This window comes from Sinocyclocheilus anshuiensis, unplaced genomic scaffold (assembly GCF_001515605.1).
Source record: "Sinocyclocheilus anshuiensis isolate Anshui unplaced genomic scaffold, SAMN03320099.WGS_v1.1 scaffold1524, whole genome shotgun sequence".
Classification (NCBI taxonomy): Eukaryota; Metazoa; Chordata; class Actinopteri; order Cypriniformes; family Cyprinidae; genus Sinocyclocheilus; species Sinocyclocheilus anshuiensis.
In genome coordinates this window covers 366,667-379,993 of record NW_015559670.1, presented here as the reverse complement: position 1 = coordinate 379,993, position 13,327 = coordinate 366,667, and the positions used below count along the sequence as shown (strand labels likewise).

General features: G+C 35.4%; 1 protein-coding gene across 2 annotated transcripts in view; it reads left to right on the top strand.

Moving 5' to 3' along the window:
* LOC107681624 (trafficking protein particle complex subunit 9-like) overlaps positions 1–13,327 on the top strand; it is a 248,577-nt gene that overhangs the window by 11,571 nt on the left and 223,679 nt on the right. The window contains exons 5-9 of one of the 2 annotated variants that reach the window (XM_016477939.1): positions 1–68; positions 2,472–2,498; positions 3,587–3,708; positions 7,741–7,866; positions 7,943–8,159. The exon at positions 1–68 is cut by the window's left edge and continues 1 nt beyond it. In XM_016477939.1, the coding sequence (XP_016333425.1) occupies positions 1–68; positions 2,472–2,498; positions 3,587–3,708; positions 7,741–7,866; positions 7,943–8,159 (560 nt within the window). The remainder of the gene's footprint in view (positions 69–2,471; positions 2,499–3,586; positions 3,709–7,740; positions 7,867–7,942; positions 8,160–13,327) is intronic. The other variant, XM_016477940.1, reaches the window with a different exon arrangement.

The following is a 13,327-nucleotide window of genomic DNA, read 5'->3' as shown; positions in this document are numbered from 1 at the left end:
GGGGAAGAGCGGAGCCCGCAAACCTGGCGTCTCCTCTGCTGCCGACGCTGGAAAGAGACACAGACCTGGTCAGTGCAGTCAGACACATCTATAACAACACTTTTTATCTAAACAAACAGTATCAAGATGATTTACTTCATCATATTTTTGGTTTAATGGCTTGAGAGATTCTGGAGTTCGTATTTAATTCTGTTGTAGATCTTCTGTATTATTATTATTATCTTTGCTTTTTTTCCCCACACACATATATTCAAGAAAGAAATGTAAGGATCTCCTGAAGAGCGGAGCCCGCAAACCTGGCGTCTCCTCTGCTGCCGACGCTGGAAAGAGACACAGACCTGGTCAGTGCAGTCAGACACATCTATAACAACACTTTTTATCTAAAGAAAAAACAGTATCAAGATGATTTACTTCATCATATTTTTGGTTTAATGGCTTGAGAGATTCTGGAGTTCATATTTAATTCTGTTGTAGATCTTCTGTATTATTATTATTATCTTTGCTTTTTTTCCCCACACACATATATTCAAGAAAGAAATGTAAGGATCTCCTATGGAAACTGAAATAATGATTTTATTTACATCATCAATTAATTTGTAAGTGAATGAGCCAGTGAAAGAGTGGGATGTCTCCTAAATGATATGTCCGCACATGCTCGGATGTAATTTATTGCTCTTTGATGTTTATTTCTTAAATGAAACATTAGGAGTGAATTGTCAAATTTTCTCCACTGACGGCAGCAGAAGCGTTTAGTCTAAAGCAGACACATGATTATTGCTCAGTCTGTTATGCTGATCTAAAGCAGAGGAATGTGAGATCATTCTAAAACAGAGCAACATAGTTAGTTTTCAATTGATCTATTTATTTATTTTGTAAAATGTATTATTATTATTATTATTATTTCCCCTTCCCCTTGAAATGTAATATACTGTGGTTTAGGTATCGCTTTTCTTTCTTTCTTTCTTTCTTTCTTTCTTTCTTTCTTTCTTTCTTTCTTTCTTTCTTTCTTTCTTTCTTTCTTTCTTTCTTTCTTTCTTTCTTTCTTTCTTTCTTTCTTTCTTTCTTTCTTTCTTTCTTTCTTTCTTTCTTTCTTTCTTTCTTTCTTTCTTTTTCTGTATTTTTTTCTTTTTGATATTTTTTCCCTTTTTCTTTCATTTTTCTTTTCTGTTTTTAAATAAATAAAATGAAAAAAATCATATTAATTTGCTCATATTAACCTCTATATGAAACTCTATAACATTGTATTTTAACTCCATTAATAAATAAGCATATTCATTTACACGTTTCATTTGCTAATTAATGCGCTGTGGTGGGGTTTTTGCTACAGATTTGCATCTACAGTAGTTCCAAAAAGTATTTGCGCACTTGAAAGTAATTTCATTTTGGTGCATAACAAATTATCAAATCAAATGGCATTTATTTTTCAACAAATAGACACTTTCCAAGTAAAATATTTCACAACAATTATGTGTATGATGAATGATAAAAATAGATGCTGTTCAAAATGAAGAGCAAAAACACAGCATTTGTGCAGATGCATTTTGGTTTGATATTTTAATATCTAATCCAGTGACATTCACATATTTTAAGTAAGACTTAAAGGAATAGTTCACAAACATTTTTACTCATCCTCAGGCCATCCAAGATGAGTTTATTTGTTTATGGGAACAGATTTGGAGAAATGTAGCACTACATCACTTTGTGCACCAGTAAATTCACTGTGCAGTGAATGGGTGCCGTCAGAATGGGAGTCCAAACAGCTGATAAAAACATAGCAATTATTCACAAGTAATCCACATGACTCTGTTAATGTCTTGTGAAGCAAAAGCTGTGTTGTAAGAAACAAATCCATCTCAAACCATTGCTTCCAGCTAAAATACGAGTCCTCTGTCCATAATATTGCTTTCTCCTGTGAAAAAGTTGAATCGGGAGAGAAATATGCACAGAGCAAGCACCGTTTACAAACAAAAACAATTCTAAACAAATATATCGGTGGATTTTGATGTGAGAGGGCAACAGAGGAGGACGGACTTTTTCACTGGATGAAGCATTATTATAGATTATGGACTCATGTTTTAGCTGGAAGTGACAATTTAAAGTTAAAATGCCTCGATGGATTTGTTTCTTACAAAGAAAGAAACAAACTTTTTTGTTAATATATTCTGAACTAAGAGAATGAATATTGTTCTTTTAAAGCTTGCATGCTTCCTCAGTGTCTGTTAATGGTCATTATTTAGAACGAGCCCATCACTTCTTAGTCGTGCTGCATGTCTGCTCATCCCCACTGCTCTATAGACAGCTTTATGATCATTCAGCAATGTCAGGATCATAACAGACCATTTTGTGCCCTGATATGTGCTGTACTACTAACACTGCTCGCTGCAAGAGTGAACCAGGTTCTCTCTCTCTCTCTCTCTCTCTCTCTCTCTCTCTGTCTCTCCCTCTCTGTTTGTTTATCTGTCCGTATTCAGGCGCTCAAGAAGTTCTCATTGATCCAGGTACAGTAAAGCACATGTGTAGCTCAAGATATGGCTCTTGTTCCTGCCCGTTTGTGCAATTGTGACGTAGTTTTAGTTACTTGGTTGTGCTTGTGCATGTGTGCATGTGTTTGGGTGACCTTTTGTGTTTCTGATCTGACAGCAATGAAAATAAATATCTACAGTGATTTCAGTGCATGGATTTGAATTCTTACTTTTGATTTCAGCTGGATTTCTAACACTCTTGCAATCATTAGATGGGAATTTTTGTGTGTTTTCTTATTGATTTTTGACTGATTCAAACATCCATTATAAAAATCAGCAGTGCAGATACTTACTGATCAGATTGGTTTATGTTTTTGATGATAACGCTTAACCATAATTTTTTAGTAGTAACTAATGGGTTTGACATGGGGATTTAATTTAGACTTGCAGGATTTTCCAGTACAGTACAACTTTACAACATCTGCTATTTACTGCCACTAGAGGTCAGTGTTTTGCTGTCATTTGTATTTCTTGTGAAAATTGTTAAAGATAAGAGATTCAATTTACATAATAAAATAAAAAGATTTAATTGTTTTTAATGGATTTCTCATTTCTTTAATGCGGTTGGCCAGGTAAAACCAACAGTTCTTGGCTCAAAATGCAAATTTGCAAAGTGCAGTTTGTGAATAGTATTTATGAAAATCCTTTCCAGGAGGTTATTAAAGTTAAATAAAAAATGATGCACTGATGAATCGTTCCCAATGCGACCAGGGACATGGATTAATAAAGTAAATAGTGTCAATTTGTTCTCTTGTTTCTTTAATAAACATCCTGAGCGTGTGATTATTTTTCTCATTCCTATAAAAAAATGTTTCTTGATGACTTTCATATTTAATTCAAGAGATTGCTTGTCGAGTTCCAGGTCTGATACTCGTTTGCAGCATCTTATATCTCAGAGCTGCATAATGCAAAAATCTTTAATGTTATTGTGTGCTTTATAGCATTTAGAAATAAGGTAATGTGAATGGAAGGGTTACAGTGGCATGCAGAGTACAGAATTGGCTTGTTTTCTTAATCTTTCATAGTGAATTTCTCATGGTCGTTTCTCTTGTTTTCCTGTCCAGGTGCTCTGACGACCAATGGCATCAGTGCAGACACGAGCACTGAGATCGGCCGAGCCAAGAACTGCCTGAGTCAGGAGGACATCATCGAGAAATACAAGGAGGCCATCTCTTACTACGGCAAGGTAATTTCTTGCACACAAAGGATCTGCTCTTTCTGAGATGCTGTTCTCTGCTGTGGAGGATCAAATTTGTTTTCTGGAAGTTCTGTCCATGTGTTATTTTGGTACCATTGAGATACTGCTATAGTATTATTATTATTTAGAATCAGTCACAGTTTAGTAATTTTTGTTGATAATTTTTAGTATTTTTTTTTTTTAATATGTCCATATAGTTTTTATTAATTTTTTATTTCAGTTTTAGTTATTTTTTTAAGGTTTTAGTTCAGTGCTGCAATTATTTGATCTAAAAAATACAGTAATATTTTGAAATATTATTACAATTTAAAATAATTGCTTTCTATTTTAAATTATTCTAAAATAAAATTTATTACTGTGATGCAAAGCTGAATTTTCAGCATCATTACTCTAGTCCTCAGTGTCACATGATCCTTCAGAAATCATTCTGATATAATGATTTGCTGCCCAAGAAACATTTATTATTAGCAATTTTGAAAACAGTTGTGCTTCTTAATTAATTTTGAATGTAAATATTTTTGTCAGTATGCTTTGATGAATAGAAAGTTTAAAACAACGGCATTTATCTGAAGTGTAAGTATTTTATTAAAATATAAATGTTTTTACTGTCAGTTAACTGCAAAACAAAATGTTAGCGTTAAAATCTGATTTAATGAGGCACATTTAAAGCACCTCTAAAACAGCCTTTGCAAACTCTTTTAATAATAAAAATGTAATTATTTATTGAACATGGATGTCTGGCCTTTTTAAAAATAATAAGTCTACCAAAGCCTTGTATTATAGCGATTCAGTTAGGGGAGTTTTAAGTGCACATTGCTTCGTGCCTAACAGTGCTTTTTAAATGTGGTGAAACCACTTTAACATGCAGTTTCTCGTGGCTTATTGTTTTATTAAACCCTCAAAGTTCTGTTTCATTATTCATCAACTCTCACTCTGCGCTGGCAAACAGGGCCGGCTCGTTTTTAAGCAGGTGTTTTTCTCACAATGCCTCTGCTGATGTGCATCTCACAGCAAGTAGCCCCTAGAGATGGTCTAAATTCTGGTATTGAAATATCTTTTTGCATGGTGCATTTTAAACTCACTGTTTCTCGTCTTGAGTGAGGCTCTTGAAAAGTAAAGTATTTGACCCCAGTCTTGTGAATGGAGCTGCTTATTCAATCTCAACTGCTCATTTCTGCCACATCAGCTGTTCTGCCAGCAGCCAGCAGGGGACACTGCAGCCTTGTAAATTCATAGATTTGAACAGAGCACTTTGTGCCACTATCCACTGCTGTGTTTTGATTTTCAAATATGATGACACATCCTGAGCAGAGATACGTAAGACATGGACGTACAGCATGACCTTTCTCTGACCTGAAGCTATTTTCTTTAAATACTGTCCAGTGAGCTTCAATATTGCAAGTTTTTATCTTTCTCAGAGGCCAGTTTTCACAATCTGAAATTATATTTTAACTTGTGAGTAAGCCAAAACATGTATAGCAGCAAGATAGAAATGACTGGGGTCAGCATGGTTTTTAGCTAAAATTAAAACAAATAATTCCTGAATCCCTATTTTTTGTGCTCTATTTATCTTATTGTATTAAAAAAGGCTTAATAATTAAAATTTTAAATGATTAAATTTTATTGAAAAATTTTTTGACCAATTTTTTTAACTAATATTTTAATATTTTTTAACTAATATTTTCTAATATTTGCACTTCAGTATTGCAAGTTATTATAATCTTTATGGTCTCAGAGGGCAATTTTCACAATCTGAAATTATATGTTAACCTGTAAATATGACAAAACATGTTTAGCAGAATGAGTGAAATATCGGCATGATGTGCCTTTATGAAAATGTTTTTAAAACCTTATTTATTATTGTATTAAAGAATTTAATAATAAATGTAATTTAATATTATGATTTAATCATGAACAAAACATTTTTTTATTAAGTTAAGTTTTAAAACAAAAATAAAATAATAAAAAAAATTGAATGAATTTTAAATGAATTAAAATGAATTATTTTTTTTTCTTTTGTCATTTTTAAATTTGATAAAAATGTTATAATTTATGGTCTCAGAGTGCAATTCTCACAATCTGTTATTATGTTGTAACTTGTGAAAAAGCCAAAACATAGGCGCAAAAACTTTGTGCATTAAAAACCCATTTAAATAAAATAATTCATTAAAATGTATTTATTTATTTAAAAATGTAAGTTTTTTTTTTTTTTAAGTTAAGCTTGAATTTCTCAGATGGATATACAGTATCTCACAAAAGTGAGTACACCCCTCACATTTCAGCAACCGTTTTATTATATGTTGTCAAGGGACAATACTATAGAAATGAAAATTGGATATACTTTAGACTAGTCAATGTGCAGCTTGTATAGCAGTACAGATTTACTGGCCTCTAAAAATAACTCAACATAAAGCCATTGTTGTCTAAATAACTGGCAACAAAAGTGAGTACACCCTAAGTGAATATGCCAAAACTGTGTCTAAAGTGTCAATATTTTGTGTGAGCACCATTGTTATCTAGCACTGCCTTAATCCTCCTGGGCATGGAATTCACCAGAGCTGCACAGGTTGTTGCTGGGATCCTCTTCCACTCCTCCATAATGACATCACGGAGCTGCTGGATGTTAGACACATGGCGCTTTTCCACCTTCCACTTGAGGATGCCCCACAGGTGCTCAATAGGGTTCAGGACTGGAGACATACTTGGCCACTCCATCACCTTCACCTTCAGCTTTCTCAGCAAGGCAGTTGTCATCTTGGCGGTGTGTTTGGGGTCGTTATCATGTTGGAAAACTGCCGTTTAGGGAGGGCATCATGTTCTGCATCAGAATGTCACAGTACATGCTGGAATCCATGTTTCCCTCAATGAACCGCAGCTCCCCAGTACCAGCAGCACTCATGCAGCCCCAGACCATGATGCTACTACCACCATGTTTGATTGTAGGCAAGACACAATTTCCTTGGTACTCCTCACCAGGGCGTCGCCACACATGCTGGACACCATCTGAGCCAAACAAGTTTATCTTAGTCTCATCAGACCACAGGACATGGTTCCAGTAATTCATACTCTTGGACAGGTTGTCTTCAGCAAACTGTTTGCGGGCTTTCTTGTGAGCCAGCTTTAGAAGAGGCTTCCTTCTGGGACGACGGCCATGCAAACCGACTTGTTGCAGTCTGCGGCGTATGGTTTGAGCACTGTCAAGCTGACCTCCCGCTTCTGCAACCTCTAAAGCATTGCTGGCAGCACTCATGCGTCTGTTTTTTGAAGCCAGCTTCTGTACCTGACGCACAGCACGAGGACTCAACTTCTTTGATCGACCCTTGCGAGGCCTGTTCCAAGTGGAACTCGTCGTAGAAAACCTCTGTATGACCCTGGCCACTGTACTGCAACTCAGTTTAAGGGTGTTACAGATCTTCTTATAACCTAGGCCATCTTTGTGGAGAGCAACAATTCTAATTCTCAAATCCTCAGAGGGTTCTTTGCCATGAGGTGCCATGTTGAACATCCAGTGGTCAGTATGAGAGAATTGTACTCAAAAGCACCAAATTTTAACTGCTCTAATACAAGATACACAAATTTGTATGGTCCTGTCAAACAGACAAAAACATGAACATGATGAATAGGACATGTGGCTTTGCATGGTTAAATGACATACAGCTGTTATCACTTAGGGTGTACTCACTTTTTTTTGCCAGCTATTTTGACAATAATGCCTGTATGTTGAGTTATTTTCAGAGGACAGTAAATCTGTACTACTATACAAGCAGCATATTGACTACTCTAAAATATATCCAAGTTTCATTTCTATTGTATTGTCCCTTAAGAAGATATACTAAAATAGTTGCTGAAAAGTGAGGGGTGTACTAGATACTGTATGTGTGGACCTGCCCATGATTAATTGCGTTGATTTATTTATTTTTTATAAATTTTTTTAATATAAACAATTAATGCACTAAATTACCAGTTTAAGTTGACAGCTCATAACTCATAAAAATGAAAATCTTGTGGTCTGTCTTTCAGTATAAGAGTGCAGGAGTGATTGAGCTGGAGGCCTGTATTAAGGCTGTCAGAGTGTTGGCCATTCAGAAACGAGCCATGGAGGCTTCTGAATTCCTGCAGAACGCCGTTTACATCAATCTAGGCCAGGTGAGGGCTTGCAACAAGTCAGTTTTCAAAGCTGCTCAATTAGGAATGGTCTTTGAACGTTTGTCTATGTGTTCAGCTGTCAGAAGAGGAGAAGATCCAGCGATACAGTGTGCTATCAGAGCTCTACGAGCTCATCGGCTTTCACCGGAAATCAGCGTTCTTCAAACGCGTCGCAGCCATGCAGTGTGTGGCGCCCACTATCCCTGAACCGGGCTGGAAGGCCTGTTACAAACTCCTGCTGGAGACCCTGCCGGGATACAGCCTCTCTCTAGACCCCAAAGACTTCAGTAAAGGTAACACGAGATGTTTCTTCTAGGGCTGGTTAAGTTGTACTATTATAATGATTGTTTTTGAAGCTGTTAAGCCTAAATCTAGATGGGACTTTAACAGAAATGGTCATTCACAGTCACTGTTTGGTCGATTTTAATGATCATTTGAAGGACAGCCTGTTTGAAGTACCACCAGTTTTTTTTTTTTTACAGAACGATGTTATAAAGTAAAATAAAAGTGTTTTATTAAACATTTATTTTTATAACTGAATGCACCACATTATGAAAGCGTATACTTTTCTTCTTGGCCTTATTGTAATTGATCTGATTGTATGTCTGGATAGACTCAAGAATGTGTCCATGTCCAACAACCTAAGTACTGAAGCAGTGTTATTTTAGTATTCTTTATATACTATTTTATATACAGTATTTATTAATATTTTGAATTGGCTATTTTCAGTTTTCATTTTCATTTTAGGTTAGGTTTTAGTAATTTTATGTGCTTTTGTCGTTTGTCATTTTTAAAAATATATATTTCTCTATAGCTTTAATTTATTTTTATTTCAGTTTTAGTTTTGTAATTTTAGTACAGCAACTACATTTTTATTTTATTTCGATTAATTGCCAATGCAACACATTGTATTTTATTTTTTTGTGTAATATTTATATTTTAGATTACATCTATAACATTTTTCAGCTTTATTTTAATGAATAAAAATGAATCTGAATAGTTTTAGTATGAAAGCCTTATTATTCATCTTCTCATGGTCCCAACTTAAGGTATTTTCTCATTTTTCCTGACATATTTAGAAGTAACAGTGTCATTTATATGCAGATAATGCAATGGATAATAAGAACAATCAGACTCCAAATTAAAAAGTTATGTTCATTCATGTTTATATTTATTTGGTCCTATAGTTAATTACAATTAGGCACTTTTTTTCTGTGTCTAAATCATGACAAAATTACAAGAAAACTAGTTATTTCACGATTAAGACAAAATGACTAGCGTTTTATTCTGTCTAGTTTTGCTCACCCTGCTCTTTACATATCTGTATGACTATTAGTAATTTAAAAATCCATATCGGTCAGAAGACGTGTATAAGGTTGAGTATCTATTTTGCCTGGTTGAAAGGCATTATCCACCTCCATGTCCTCCAGCCTATTTAAGACAGATTAATGCTGTGGTTTTTTTTTAATGAATGCATGCTATTAGTGTTTTATTTCATGGTTGTCCTCTCGACCCGTTTTACTGCTGTTTACTGGCGTCTTTCGCAATACAAGAGGAGAATATGAATACTTTGAATTGCTCATTTTTCTTTAAATACCTCAGACTGAAAAAGCCTTTGGTTGATTTGTAATCTGCCCAGGCGGCGTTGAAGTAACCTTGTCCCTCTTTGTATGCTTACAGAACAGCATTGTGGGTTTTGAAGGGCTCTTCTCAGGGGTGATATATATTTCGTTCAGTCTTTGTGTTGGAAAATGGTGCAGAGAGGAGATCTGACCCTGAGCTGTGATGTCAGACTCTGAGGTGCATCACTTTAGGGTCCTTAACTATATTCTCTTTAATATGAAATCCTCTCAACCTTCTGCCCGACTCTCACATGCATGGAATGATAAAGACATTTAGCTTCAGACACAGCCTGAGGGTCTGCCTATATCGTTCAGAATGCTATGAATTGGAAAGAGAAAATCATTACTATTCTTTAAAGACGACATAAAATGGCATTCGCAATATATTTAACTACCATAATGTGACACATTACAGAGTGAAACAGAATATTAGTCTAAGGATATGTACTAACTAACTAACTAATTGTTTTTATTTTGTTGCAATGTGATGCCCCAAATTGTGTGGTTTCTTGAGGTGTATTCTTTCTTTTTGAAGTAATTGTTGCAATTTTCACATTGTGGATGTTAAAATAAGAGAAATTAAGAGTAGGGACTTTTCATGTCTAGAGACCAGAATATTCCAGAGAATCGCTAACCACTTAGCAACCACCCAGAAAGGCTACTGCATAAAAATGCTCTAAAATATTTTAGAAGAGCTTGGAAACCACCCAGAAACCCATAGCAAACACATAACAGTGGCATAGTAATGCTTTAAAAACTATTTATAACACCTTATGAAGTGCATAGCAACACCTTGGCAACCACCACTGACAACATCATCATAATGCTCTAAAAACCATTTAGAACGGCTTCGTAAGTGCATAGCAACACATTGGCAAACACCCCTGACAACAGTATAGTAATTCTCTAAAAACCATTTAGAACTCATTTGTAAGTGCATAGCAACTCCCTGGCAACCACCAGAAACCTATAGCAACACTAAAAACCATTTAGAGCACCTCAACAAGTGCATAGCAACTCCTTTACAATCACCCCTGACAGTGGCATAGTAATGCTTTAAAAACTATTTATAACACCTTATGAAGTGCATAGCAACACCTTGGCAACCACCACTGACAACATCATCATAATGCTCTAAAAACCATTTAGAATGGCTTCGTAAGTGCATAGCAACACTTTGACAACCACCACTGACAATGGCATAATAATGCCATAAAAACCATTTAGAATGACTTAGCAAGTGCATTGCAACTCCCTGGCAACCACCAGAAACCAATAGCAACACTAAAAACCATTTAGAGCACCTTAACAAGTGCATAGCAACACCTTGGCAAACACCTCTGACAACAGCATAGTAATGCTCTAAAAACTATTTAGAACACCTTTGTAAGTGCATAGCAACTCCCTGGCAACCACTAGAAACCTATAGCAACAAAAACCATTTAGAGCACCTCAACAAGTGCATAGCAACTCCTTTACAATCACCCCTGACAGTGGCATAGTAATGCTTTAAAAACTATTTATAACACCTTATGAAGTGCATAGCAACACCTTGGCAACCACCACTGACAACATCATCATAATGCTCTAAAAACCATTTAGAATGGCTTCGTAAGTGCATAGCAACACATTGGCAACCACCACTGACAACGGCATAATAATGCTCTAAAAACCATTTAGAACGACTTCGTAAGTGCATAGCAATACCTCGGCAACCACTCTTGACAACGGCATAATAATGCTTTAAAAACCATTTAGAACACCTTAGCAGGTGCATAGCAACACCTTGACAACCACCCCTGACAACTGCATATTAATGCTCTAAAAACCATTTAGAACGACTTCGTAAGTGCATAGCAATACCTCGGCAACCACTCTTGACAACGGCATAATAATGCTTTAAAAACCATTTAGAACACCTTAGCAAGTGCATAGCAACACCTTGACAACCACCCCTGACAACTGCATATTAATGCTCTAAAAAACATTTAGAATGCCTTAGCAAGTGATTAGCAACACTAAACTGTTGATGATTCGGTCACCAAATCAGTAATTCAAAGGCAGAAAATGGTATTACATTTTGATAAAAGATTTAAATAATGTGCACCGATGAATCGGGCACAATAAGACAAATAGCATTTATAAAGAAAATAAATAGTTGATTTCACATGGACTTGAAGTAGGATTTATGAGTGCGGTCTCAATGCAGACCCAGCCGTTCCGTCATTTAGATATATTTACTCTTCTTACATCTTCATTCTATATTAATGTCAGGCAAAACAGCTGATTTAATGTGATTTTGATGCATTGAATCAGTGATGACATTGAGAGCAGGAGGTGACGGCCCCTGCGGGTGGGCCGTGGAGACCCCTAGCGTGTGTCCACTGAAGCTGAAGGGTGACCCTGGCTTACTGAAGCTTTAAGTGAAAGAGAGAAGAGGGCTGGGGTCAATAGAGACACCATGGAGTGCAGAGAGAGAAGAGAAAATGGGTTTTTAATTGGCCTGGGAGTTCTCGAGCTCAGCTCTCTTTACGCACAGAGAGAGCGAATATATCATCAACCTCTGATTGATTGCGTTTAGCTCAACCATTGTGCCACAGGGATTTAGAAAGTCCAGGGAAAACACAAAGACTGAACACAGAACTGTAAAACGCTTCCTGGAGACTCAGCGGCCTGTTTGCACCAGCCGTTATGATCCCTGAACTACAGAGGGATGTATTATTTCTAGTTGAAGAGGGAGTGAAGTGGCTGTTTTTAATAAATGGCAGCTAAATGGGCAGCAGCTGTTGTAAATAGTGAAATTTTTATGGGGTGATGTGTTGTGAATGAAAGTTGGGTGTGCAGAAAAATTAGCGTTGAAAATGCATGCTTTTTGGTCCAAGTAATGTACTGTATTGAGTTTTTTTCCCCCCTAAACGTAAAAAAAGTGCTTCCTTGTGTATGGATCAGATATATTTTTAAATTATAATTTAATTTGAACTGTAATATATTGCATATATTATTAATATAACGAATAATACATTTAATATTAATATAATTTAATATATTAATTGTATGAAATTAACTGTTATTAATACTACTATACTATAATATAATTATTTCTAGTTGAAGAGGGAGTGAAGTGGCTGTTTTTAATAAATGGCAGCTAAATGGGCAGCAGCTGTTGTAAATAGTGAAATTTTTATGGGGTGATGTGTTGTGAATGAAAGTTGGGTGTGCAGAAAAATTAGCGTTGAAAATGCATGCTTTTTGGTCCAAGTAATGTACTGTATTGAGTTTTTTTCCCCCCTAAACGTAAAAAAAGTGCTTCCTTGTGTATGGATCAGATATATTTTTAAATTATAATTTAATTTGAACTGTAATATATTGCATATATTATTAATATAACGAATAATACATTTAATATTAATATAATTTAATATATTAATTGTATGAAATTAACTGTTATTAATACTACTATACTATAATATAACTAATAAGAGCCCACTTGGATGTCAAGGTAACAGTAAGCTTTTACAGAGGTTATTTCAATGATCTGATTATGCCAGACATTTTTTTTTATGTCTCATCCACACAGATGATATTTACAGCCTGTATAGTCACCTAATATGTTTCTGATGTTGCTGATACGCTGTAGTATCTGCTAATGGGTGTCTGGATGCCAAATGCACATGGAAATTATATGCAGATAAGGTTATGTATAATAAAAATGTTTGATTTTTATCCGTTTACAGTTGCTTCCAGGAGGAGACGTGTGGGAAATAAAGCTTGTGCATTTACATGTAATATTCCACCAACTGAGATTTGGCCAGAATCTGGTCTTCGTAGGTTTTTTTTTT